Raw genomic sequence first — 12,732 nt, forward strand, 5'->3', positions numbered from 1 at the left:
GTAGATAGAAGGAACGGTTTATTATTTTTTTTAAAGCAAAAATCCACGTAATTAAGAGCTTATGCAGTAGGAATATTTGACTGCTGACCCGAATCAAATTGATTGTGTGCTTCTCTCAAGTTGTCATATTTTTGGAGCTTGCGATGGGTTGAAAATTCGGAAATAGTTGCTCCGAAAAGTGTCAAACCTCTAGGAAGAGAAAGACAGAGAAGAAAGGAAATATGTGCCAGACGAGGAGAGATAAATAGTGACAGGAAAAGGTGGAGTGAAAGTCAAAAAGTTGATTTTCGTCAAAAGAGGGATTTAAAATCATTCCGACAGTGTTGTACATTGGTGTCCTCGTTCTTTTTTTGAACGATGAAAGTCGAAGAACCTGTGCAACAAGGGATGTTGCTTTTTCCACCACAAGGAATGTTAGGCCAGCTCAAGGTTAGCGATATCTTTGAATAGGTGCATGCATGACATTATGGGCTTTTGCTTTTATACTACATACAAAGGAAATTCCTATCTTTCTTTATCTATCAAACGTTCCACAATTAGCATAAGACCAGCTTCATGTTTAACTCAACTTCACGGATTTGATAATAGTGTAATATTTAATTCTCAAATCTTCAAAAGTGTTATTTTTATAATTTAATACAATCTTTTTTTTGTAAGAAAAGGCCTCGGATTCGCCACGATGTTGACATTATTTTACACCTTTTTTGGACAAAATGGGACTATTATACTACTATTTTGAAAAAATTACACTTAAATCAATATTTTCTCAGAACCGTCTGCTAATGCCTCTATTTCTTTACGTTTTCTTAAAAATTATTTCTTTTTCGTTAATTACCTACAAATTTTCTCAATTTTCAACCAAAAAGATATATCCACAAGAAATTAGATAATTTTTATACAAAACAGATGAATTGTCTACAAAGGAATTGAATTTTTGCAAAAAACTTTAATAGTTTATATTTAAAACAAAAAATATTTTTGTCTTAAATAAAAAACAGTTGAATATAACAAAAAAGGGCGAATTTTCAACAAAATACTTGATTCAACTGAAGCAGATTAATTTATAAACTTTTATTATGAATTTAGAAATTTATTAATAAGTTTATAAATTTATAATTTATAAACCAAGAGGATTAATTTTCTACTAAACAAAAAATGGAATAGTTAAATATTTAGTTAAAACAAAAAGGGAGTATGCTCAACAAATTATTTAAGTTTTCAAACAAAGAAGTAAATTTGAACTAAAATAATAAAGCTTCAACCCGAAAAAAATTAGTTTTTAACGAACTTGTTCAAATTTCAAAAAATTAGTTGAATTTCTAAGCCAAAGGGACGAATTCGCGACAAAAGAGTTGTCTTTTCAACGTGAAAATACTAATTTTCAACAACAAATGTTATAGTTGGTATTGAAACTACAAAAGATTTTATTGTTAAATGAAACACAGTTTAACATAACCAAAAAAGACAAATTTTCAACAAAATAATAGAATCCTAAACTAAAAGAGATGAACTTCTAACCGTGCATTGCCTTATTGACAAACAAAAAAAAGTTGATTTTTACAAAAAAAAATACGAATTGTAAATCAATCGAATATATTTTTTATTAAATATAGTTCAATTTTTCACTAAGAAGATTAATCTTCTGTCGAAAATGATGTATTTTTAACAAAATGCATACATTTTCCAAAATATAGTTCAATTTTCTACCAAGAAAATAAAAATGTTCAACGAACGAAATAAATTTTCAGCTAAATCTTTTGAACAAGGAATCTGTTGTTAATCGAAATTTTACTCTATATTTTAGTCCAGGCATAATTTTTGTTTTAAAAATTTGTAACCAAATAATTGAAATTCTAAGCTAAAAAAGATTATTTTTTAACCTAAAATGATGTAGTGTAATTATTATGGAGAAGAAAGAATTTAAATTTAAAAAAAAACGAAACTTGAAGATAACAGCTTAATTTTTTACCAAATATTTGAATTTTCTAAAAAATAGTTAAATTTTAATACAAGTTAATGAATTTTTTACTAAAGATACGAATATTCTACTAAAAAAGATAAATTTCTAACAAAAAATGGAATAATTGAGATGAAAGTTGAGTTAAAATTATGAATCTGCAACCAAAAACATGAATTTTTAAGAAAGTAGTTCAACTTTCGACCAAGTAGTTGAAATTTTAAGCCAAACAGTTGCATTTTTAGCTTGGAAATACTATTTTTCAACACAAAATGTTGCAGTTGATATTTAAACCACAAACTATTTTAATTTTAAATGAAAAACAGTTCAGCATAACAAAAAACATGAATTTTTAACCATAAATTACATTTTTAATATATAAAAAAACGAATCTTAAACATACCTGTTTAATTTTGTACCAAATAGTTGAATTTTCTACCAAAAAATACTAATTATTAACAAAATAGGTATATTTTCTACCAAATAGTTGAATTTTAAACCAAGCGAATCAATTTTTTAATAAAAACAAAAAATTTTAGCAAAAAATTGAATTGTTAAATTTTCAGCTAAAACCATTCATTTTAAAACCAAAAAATGTGAATTTTCAATAAATGAGTAAAGTTTTTAAAAGAATAGATGAATTTTGAACCAGAATTATGTGTCTTCAACCAAAAAATTAGTTTTTAACAAAGTAGTTCAACTTTCGACCAATTAGTTGAATTTTCAAACCAAAAAAGTTTCATTTCCAACCTGGAAATACCAATTACCTGAAAAAAATGTTCTAATTGATATTTAAACAAAAAAATATTTTAGTTTTAAATAATAAACAATTGAATGTAACATAAAAAATGAATTTTCAAATAATTACTTGACTTCTCAACTAAAAAAAATTCTTGTTTTTACCATAAATTGCATTTTTAACAACGAACATTTGACTTTCTACCAAAAACATGTATTTTAAACTATATACATATACTTTGTACCAAATATTGAAATTTTCAAATAAGAAAATTAATTTTTTGCCGGAAAAGATGAGTTTTTAACGAAATACATTCAATTTTAATCAAATTAGTTTAATTTTCTACCATATATTTTGTACCAAATAGTTAAATTTTCAAATAAGAAAATTAATTTTCTGCCGGAGAAGATGAATTTTCAAGAAAATACATAAAATTGTTATCAAAACAGAAGAATCCTGTACTAAAAAATAAGAATTTTCAACAAATTACATACATTTTCAACTAAATATTTTTTATATATTAAAAATGTAACTGTTTGATAAAAATTAATCGGTTCTGGTTGATGATTTTTCTATTTTCATGAAAATTCTTCTTTTTTTATTAAATATTAATTTTTTCATTTCAAATTTAACCTTTTGATTTTTTGTTGAAAAATAATTATATTTTTTTTTTGAAAATAATATTTTTTAGTTAAAAATTCAACTATTTAGTGTAAAATTCCTGTTTTTTAAATATATGACCTGTTTGTAAAAATGTAATCTTCTTGGTTGAAAATTCATCTTTATATTTAAAACTTGAACTTTTTTTAATTGATCTATTTTGTTGAAATTTCTTTTAAATAAAAAAAAGATTTGAAAATGATGGAAAGTTTCCTCGATTGAATTTTTTTACGATTTAAATGTCTTATCGGTTAAATGTAAAAAATTAGTTTTATTTATTTTTTCTTCAATTTTCAACGTTGGAAATCTCAGTTTTAAATTTTATTTTATTTTTAACTGTGGAAGATTCAAAGAAAAAGTGAACTTTGCGTTAAAAGCAAGTCTAAAAATGGTATATTCACATAATTTAATAAAAAGCTTCATAAACATGATATATAGGCGTCCAATTGAAACTTTGTAAACTATTTTCAATTTTTAAATCATTTCAGATTTATAGATCCAGGATCAAAAATTTTTTTTCAATTTCAGATCCTATTCCAATATTGTTTCATTATAAATTATTCCGTTTTTAAGGCATTTAGTGTGAAAAATTTTAATTTAAAAGGACAATTTTTCAGTATTTATAAATGTTTGACTGTTCGTTTGAAATTCGCAATTATAAAATATTAGAAATTGTACTATTTGAAACTGAATTGTTTAAAACAGCCTTAAATCGTTAAAATTTCAGAGTTTTAATTCAAAGTTTGAGCGTTACATTATTAATTGTGCCATTTTTAATTAACATAAAACGACTTTAAATAAAAATACATAATTTGACTTCTAATTTATAAGTTGTTAATTTTTTTTTAATTTCCTATTTTTAAAATGTCGTGCTTAAACTTATATAATTTTGAAAATTATGGCGTGGATTTCCACTTTTTAACCTTTTTATTGCTTTAAATGAACAAATTTTCAGGTATAAAAGTTCGAATTTTTTCATTTCAATGGCCGTAAAACATTTGTGCAAAACGGGAATTTGAAATTGAATTTTTATTTCCATACCAAAAGTGATTATATAAATAAAATGAAATTTTTGTAACCTTATAAATTTTTATTTATAGCTATAATGCAAATTTATGTAGCTCATATAAAGAGAAAAGTATTTTTATGCGATCATTATCTAAAATTTTACTATCGGCACATAAATTTATTGCACACTAAAATCTTAAAAAAGACTTCAAGAAATCATATTTGCATAATACAACGTACCTTTTCCATCAACTAAATTTTATTTTTATCAACTCTTGAATTCTTATAATTTTATGAGAATAAAAAACTGCTAGTAAATCACTTTTTCGACACTTTTTTTCTCAATTTCTCTTTTCCTTTTTTTAAATTTCGATTTAAAGTCTAAAAATTAATAAATTTAAAATGAGTTTTTGTTTTTTTAATTATATTTTTGAAGCGTTTTAAATTCACAACATTTTCAATCGAATTAAAAAAAAATTAAACTTTCAAATTATACTGTTAAAAAATGATTCGAAATTGTATGATTTCAAATTAATAGCCTTAATATTTTTCAATTCAAAGCTTGCAAAATTTAATATCGTAAAATGTTAAAAGTCCCACAATTTTGAATATAAATCATTAAAAATAGTTTCTAAGTTAAATATAATAATTTAAACAAAGATTTCTATGTAAAAATTAAATTAAAATCATTCTTTATATTTAATTAAAATACCTCTTTCAATTTCTGATCTAATTTTTTTAAATATTATTCTTTTCTTATTCACAGAAAAGTTGGCACAAAAGGTTTTGCCAACTATTTAAAGCTAGTAGTTATGGAATCGACAGACTGGAAGTATACGATAACCAAGATGAAGCTTTAACACAACAACTCACTCAGCGAATTATAACATTAGAAGCTTGTGTTAAAATTGCACCAAGCAATCAGCCTAATGTTTTCACCGTAAGTTTCTTCGAGAAATATTCTGATTAATTCTAGCATAAGGAAACGGATTTTCCGAATAATAATTTATTATACAATTAGTTTTTAATGTTTTTAAATAGAACTCAAAGAAAAATATCTAAAGCAATTTTAAGATCTTATTTAATTTTTTTTTTATTAAATGATAATATTTTTTTATATAAACCATTTACGATATTTTTTAAGTCATATTAAAAATAATATCTGTGGCTCGAGTCTGAAAGTATAAAAATTATTTTTTATAGTACAATTAATTAAAGAAATAATAGCCAGAATAGATTTTTTTAATTTTTGAAGCCATTTTTGTTTGAAAGTCAATTTTTTCAAATTGAAAAGTTCAAAAATCATCTCTTTTGATTGAAAATTTAAAAGTTTTGTTAAAACTTCGTATTTTTGGACACAAAATTTCTTCCTTAGGATTGAGAAGTCCATTATTAAATTTTCGGTTAAGAATTCATATTTTTTGGTTAAAAATTTAATTATTTTGTTGAGAATTCAACTATTTTCTTAAACAGTGGCCCTTTTTGGTTGAAAATTTAGCATTTTCAGTTGAAAGTAAATTTTTTTTGTTTGAAAAGTCTACTACTATATTTTTTGTGAATAAATCATCTTTTTGGGTCGAAAATTCAACTACTTATGGTAGAAAAGATATATTTTTGTTTGGAAATTCATCTTTTATAGTTAAAAATTAATTATTTTGTATTAAAAAATCTAATACTATAATTTTGGTCCGGAATTAATCTCTTTTTGTTAAAAATTCTACTGTTTGGCTCAAAATATAATTAATCTGTTGAAAATTCAACTATTTTCTTAAAAAGTTACCCTTTTTGGTTGAAAATTTATCATTTTTGATTCAAAATTAATTTCCGTTGGTTAAAAAATCTACACATTGGATTGAAATTTAATTATCTTTTTAAAAATTCAACTATTTTTTTTGTAAAATCACCTTTTTGGCTTAGAATTCAACTGCTTTAGATAGAAAAATCGTTCTTTTGTATTCATAATTCATCTTTTGTAGAAAAATTTTTCTTTTTGGTTAAAAGTGAATTCTTTTCCATTAAAAAATCTACTTTTAAATTTACAGTCAAGTATTTGGTTGAAAATTGAATTATTTTATTGAAAATTCAAATACATTTGATTAAAAAGTCATTTCTTCTGGTTAAAAGGTAATTTAAAAATTAGAAGCGCAGCTGGGGATACATTTTTCACAACTTATAAAATCTATATTTAAATAAAATTATTTTAATATTGAGACGAGACAATAAATGTAGACCTATATAGGATAAACTTATAATATCTTTAATTATTCAACTTTATCTGGTCAAATACCATTCCATAAAATTCTATATTTTATGTTCATTCTTTTTATTTGAAAAGTCTACGATTACATTTTGAATTAAGAATTGAACTCTTCTTGTAAAAATTCCACTATTTGATGGAAAACTTAATTATTTTGTTAAAAATTCAACTATTTGGTTTAATAAAAATTTATCCTTTTGAGTTGAAAATTAAACGTTTGATAGAACACCAATCTTCTTGTTTTGAAATTCGTCTTTTGTAGTTGAAAGTTAATTTTTTTTTTTTTATTAAAATTCTTCCATTATCATTTTGGCCAAAAAGTAATTTCTTTTGTTAAAAATTCAATGGTTTTGTTGAAAATTCATCTTTTTGGATAGAAAATTTATCCTTTTGGATTGAAAATTAAACATTTGAAAGAACACTAATCTTCTTGTTTTGAAATTCATCTTTTGTAGTTGAAAGTTAATTATTTTTTTATTAAAATTCTTCTATTATAATTTTGGCCAAGAATTAATTTCTTTTTTTTTTTAATTCAACTTTTTAGATAGAAAATGTATCGATTTGGATTGAATAGTCAACTTTTAGTAGAGAAGTAATCTTATTGTTTGTAAATTAATCGTTTATAGTTAAAAGTTAATTATTTTATATTAAAATTCTACTATTATAATTTTGGCCAAGAATTAATTTCCTTTTGTTAAAAATTCAACGGTTTTGTTAAAAATTCATCTTTTTGGATAGAAAATTTAACCTTTTGAATTGAAAATTAAACGTTTGATAGAACAGTTATCTTATTGTTTGGAAATTCATCTTTTTTAGTTGAAAGTTAATTATTTTTTATTAAAATTCTACTATTATAATTTTGGCTAAGAATTAATTTCTTTTTGTTAAAAATTCAATGGTTTTGTTGAAAATTCGTCTTTTTGGATAGAAAATTTATCCTTTTGGATTGAAAGTTAAACGTTTTATAGAACAGTAATCTTCTTGTTTAAAAATGCATCTTTTATAGTTAAAACGTTAATTAATTTTTATTAAAATTCTACTATTATCATTTTGGCCAAGAATTTATTTCTTTTTGTTAAAAATTCAACGGTTTTGTTAAAAATTCATGTATTTGGATAGAAAATTTATCCTTTTGGATTGAAAGTTAAACGTTTGATATAACACTAACCTTCTTGTTTTGAAATTTATCTTTTATAGTTGAAAGTTAATTATTTTTTATAAAATTCTTATATTATAATTTTGGCCAAGAAATAGTTTCTTTTTGTTAAAAATTCAACCGTTTGGTTAAAGATTCATCTTTTTGGATAGAAAATTTATCTTTTTGGATTGAAAATTCCACTTTTGGTAGAAAAGTAGTCTTATTCTTTGGAAATTCATCGTTTATGGTTGAAAGTTAATTTCCTTTTGTTAAAAATTCCACGATTTTGTTAAAAATTCAACGGTGTTTAATTAAAAATTCATCTTTTTGGATAGAAAATTTATCCTTTTGGATCGAAAATTCCAGTTGTGGTAGAAAAGTAATCTTATTGTTTGGAAATTTATCGTTTATAGTTGAAAGTTAATTTCTTTTTGTTAAAAATTTTACTATTGGGCTAAAATTGTAATTATTTTTTTGACAATTCAACTGTTTTCTTAATAATTCCTTTTCTGGTCAAAAATTCATCCTTTTGAATCAAAAATGAATCTTTTGGTAGAAAAGGCATCTTTTCTAGTTGAAAATTGATATTTCATGGTGAGAAATTCAATTATCTTATAAAAGATTCTTCTTTGGCTTGAAAATTCAACTATTTAGTTGAAAAAAAATTTTTGTTTGAAGTTTAATCTTTTTTGTTAGAAAATTTGATCATTTGGTTGAAGATTCATCTTCTTAAGTTGAAAATCGTTTACTATTCATATATTTTCTAAAACTTTCGTCTTTTTATTTTAAAACTAATTTTTTTGTTTCAAATTCGTCTTTTTGAGTTCAAAATTCATATTTATTTGTTGAAAATTACAATATTTAAAAAAAAATATATATATTTTGAAATCTTAGTAGTATTATACGCACATTAATTTGATTTAAAATGATTTATTCCCCAATCATTCCTCTTTTTTAATTATCTAATTTTTCCTGTCTTAAGTTTGAGTAGGAATCCTTATTTGGTTAATTTTTAAAGAAGATATAATAAAAATATTGCATATTTCAATGTTTTTAATTTTTTAAATCAATTTCATAGAAACTTCATCATTACTCTTTTCATATATTTTAAAAATATTGCATATTTCAATGTTTTTAATTTTTTAAATCAATTTCATAGAAACTTCATCGTTACTCTTTTCATATATTTTACAAAAAATATTTTTCTCAGCAGAAAAAGTATTCAACTGTTTCGAAATTTTTTGTTTGAACTTTAAATATATTGCACCATGCAAGCAGAAATTTTCACAATCTTTTTCGTATGAAAATTCGATCATTTGATTGATGATTCATCTTCTTAGATTGAAAATCGTTTACTATTCAGATATTTTCTAACACGTTCGACTTTTTATTTAGAAAACTCAACTCTTTTGTTGAAAATTCGACCTTTTCACTTAAAAATTCATCTTTTTTGTTTGAAAATTCAATATATTTCGACTTAAAATCTTAGCAATATGGTACATTAATTTTATTTAAAATTATTTATTCCCCAATTATTCCTCTTTTTTTATTATCCAATCTCCCCTGTTTTAAAAGCATTTTTGGCCCTGAAGTCTGAAATCACTTTTACAATAATTTACATTACACATTTTTTCTTTGATTTCTATATTTTTTAATTATGTTTAAATTCAATATCATAAAACAATTAATATTGAAGAATTATTATTATAAACTCAACCTGAAAAATTGTAATTTTTGAACGGGAAACCCCGGAAAGATCCTAGAGTCTTTTCTTGAAGTTTGAGTAGAAACCCTGATTTTGTCCATTTTTAAAGACGATATTATAAAAAGATTGCAAAATTTAGATGTTTTAAATTTTTGTAATCTAGTATAATAAACATTTTACAGCGTTACAACAAAAAAATTTTAAAAAATCTTAAAATATATGATTACTCATTTAATATATTTTCCAAACAATATTTCTCTCAGCAGAAAAAGTATTGAAATGTTACTAAATTTGTTGCTTCAACTATAAATATGTTGCACCATGCAAGCGGAATTTTTCACAATAATAATGATAATTTGGTACGATACGATATAAATTTACCTCATAAATTATCCCAAGAATGTTGGAAAAAATTACTGAATCAAATCTCATCTAAATTTTATAAAACATTGAAATTTGCACGATTTTTGCAATATCTTATTTAAAAATTTTACATAATAACCTCACTTTGGCTGGTTGATTCGATAATACCGATAACTTTCAACTGATATATTCAAGAGAAAAGAATCGAAATTTCATAGAATTTACATTAACCGAACTTAAGCAAGCATCGATAAGCAGGCGGTGTCATGCTCGTGGTCGATAAAATATTTACGTTTCGATTAATATTTATCATTTAAGTCTCTGATTGAGGCTAAGTTTGGCGCGTGTAAATACATAATTGCCAAATTTCAAAAAACGTCTTTAAATAGGTAGCCAGAGAAAAATTTGTTCGGGACCAATCCGTGAATTTTAAATTGGCTGCTCGCTATACACCCTAAGTTATCCTAATACTTATTTTTGTCATATTTTAAGGGTGGCCGTACATAACCAGAATCTAGATTAGAAAATTTTTCGAAAATGGGCTTACTGCCTGATAATCCCTAAAAAATCATGCATGTTGCGATAAAAATATGTTTTTGAATTCTCATTTTTGGTTCGGAATTTATATCTTTTGATTTATAATACTACTATTTTGTTGAAAATTTAATTATTTTATTGAAACTTAAACTATTTTACAAAGTCACCTATTTCGTTGGAAAGTTAACTGTTTTTATTTGAAAACTCTATTATTATATTTTGAGTCAGAATGCATCTATTTTGGTTAACATACTACTATTTGGTTAAAAATGTAATTATTTTTCTTGTGATTGAAAGTTAATCCTTTTTAATTGTAAAGTGTACTGCCATATTTTTCGTTAAAAATTCGACTATTTTTTAAAATTCTTTTCTTGAAAATTCAATTACTTTCTTTAAAAAATCGTCCTTTTGGGTTGAAAATTTATCTTTTGGTAGAAAAGTCATCTTTTGGATTGAAAATTTATCTCTTACGATTTAAAGTTAATCCTTTTTAATTGTAAATTCTAGTGTCATACATTTTTTTAATTCTACTATTTTTTAAAAAATTGAATTCTTTTCTTGAAACTTCAACCGTTTTCTTTAAAAAAATGGTCCTTTTGGGTTGAAAATTTATCTTTTTTTTAGAAAAGTCATCTTTTGGATTGAAAATTTATCTTCTACGATTGAATTTTAATACTTTTTAATTGTAAAGTCTACTGTCATATATATATTTTTTAATTCTACTATTTTTTTGAAAATTGAATTCTTTTCTTGAAAATTCAACTACTTTCTTTAAAAAATCGTCCTTTTGGGTTGAAAATTTATCTTTTGGTAGAAAAGTCATCTTTTGAATTGAAAATTGATCTTTTACGATTGAATTTTAATCCTGTTTAATTGTAAAGTCTACTGTCATATATATTTCTTTAATTGTACTATTTTTTTAAAAATTGAATTCTTTTCTTGAAACTTCAACCGTTTTCTTTAAAAAAAAATGGTACTTTTGGGTTGAAAATTTATCTTTTACGATTGAATTTTAATACTTTTTAATTGTAAAGTCTACTGTCATATATATATTTTTTAATTCTACTATTTTTTTGAAAATTGAATTCTTTTCTTGAAAATTCAACCGTTTTCTTTAAAAAATGGTCCTTTTGGGTTGAAAATTTATCTTTTTTTAGAAAAGTCATCTTTTGGGTTGAAAATTTATCTTTCACGATTGAAAGTTAATCCTTTTTAATTGAAAAGTCTACTGTCATATTTTTGGTAAAAAGTCTACTATTTAAAAAAATGGAATCATTTTTTGAAAATTCATCTTTTGCTAGAAACTGAATCGTTTTTGGTTGAAAATTCGTTTTATATGGTTAAAAGTTAATTCTTTTTAATTGAAAAGTCTACTGCGTATGACTTTTCTGTTCAAAATGCTACTTCTTTATTGAAAATTTAATTATCTTATTTAAAATTCAATTATTTTGTTTAAAAGTAATCTATTTTTGCTGTTGTTAGAAAATGCAATTGTTTTGTTGAACATTTGTATGTTTAGCTAGAAATTTCGTCCTTTTTTATTGAAAATTCTTTTTTCTGGATTGAAAATTCATCTTTTTTAATTGGAAAGTCTACTATTACATTCTTGGTCCATAATCTATTTCTTTTAGTGATAAAATCGACGATTTAGTTTAAAAATAAATTATTTTGTTGAAAGTTCGAAAAATTTCTTAATAGTTCATCTTTTTTTGGTCGAAAATTCAACAGTTTTATTGAATATTCGTCTTTTTGGATGCGAAATTCATCTTTCGGTAGAAAATCATAATTTTTTGTTGAAAATGTATCTTTTTTGGTTGAAAATTTAACTGTCTTCTACAATTTTCATCTTTTTGGCTTGAAAATGTTACTTTTTTTGTTTGAAGTTTAATCTTTTTTTATTTCAAAACTCGAGCATTTGATTGAAGATTCATTTTCGTGGTCACAAATTCAACTTTTTTTCTCGAAAACTCACCTTTTTGGATTTAAAACAAAAATATTTTTTCTACAAAATTTAACTTTCAACTAGAAAACTGATCTTTTTGATGGAAAATTCGTCTTTTTTTGGATTTAAAATTCATTTTTTATAGAAAATTCCTCTATTTGGTAGAAAAACCGTCTTTTTGGGTAGAAAATATTCATGTTTTAGTAGAAAAATTGTTTTTTAATTGTTAACAGTGAAGTTATTTTCATGGAAAACTACTCATTATTTTTCGGTTTAGCATTAAAGTTTTTTGGTTAAACATGTTATTATCTGCTTGAAAATTCAACTATTAATTTCTTGGTCCCAATTCAACTATTAATTTCTTGGTCCCAAATTCTACTATTTGGTGAAAATTTTTATTATTTGGTTAAAATTTCAAATGCTTCG

General features: G+C 23.3%; 1 protein-coding gene across 1 annotated transcript in view; it reads left to right on the forward strand.

Moving 5' to 3' along the window:
- LOC117167509 (docking protein 3) overlaps window positions 1–12,732 on the forward strand; it is a 20,438-nt gene continuing 7,706 nt past the window's right edge. Inside the window, exons 1-2 of the mRNA XM_033352507.1 lie at window positions 1–429; window positions 5,131–5,304. Coding sequence (XP_033208398.1) covers window positions 358–429; window positions 5,131–5,304 — 246 coding nt within the window. The 5' untranslated portion in view covers window positions 1–357. The remainder of the gene's footprint in view (window positions 430–5,130; window positions 5,305–12,732) is intronic.

The sequence above is a fragment of the Belonocnema kinseyi genome, chromosome 2, assembly GCF_010883055.1.
Source record: "Belonocnema kinseyi isolate 2016_QV_RU_SX_M_011 chromosome 2, B_treatae_v1, whole genome shotgun sequence".
Classification (NCBI taxonomy): domain Eukaryota; kingdom Metazoa; phylum Arthropoda; class Insecta; order Hymenoptera; family Cynipidae; genus Belonocnema; species Belonocnema kinseyi.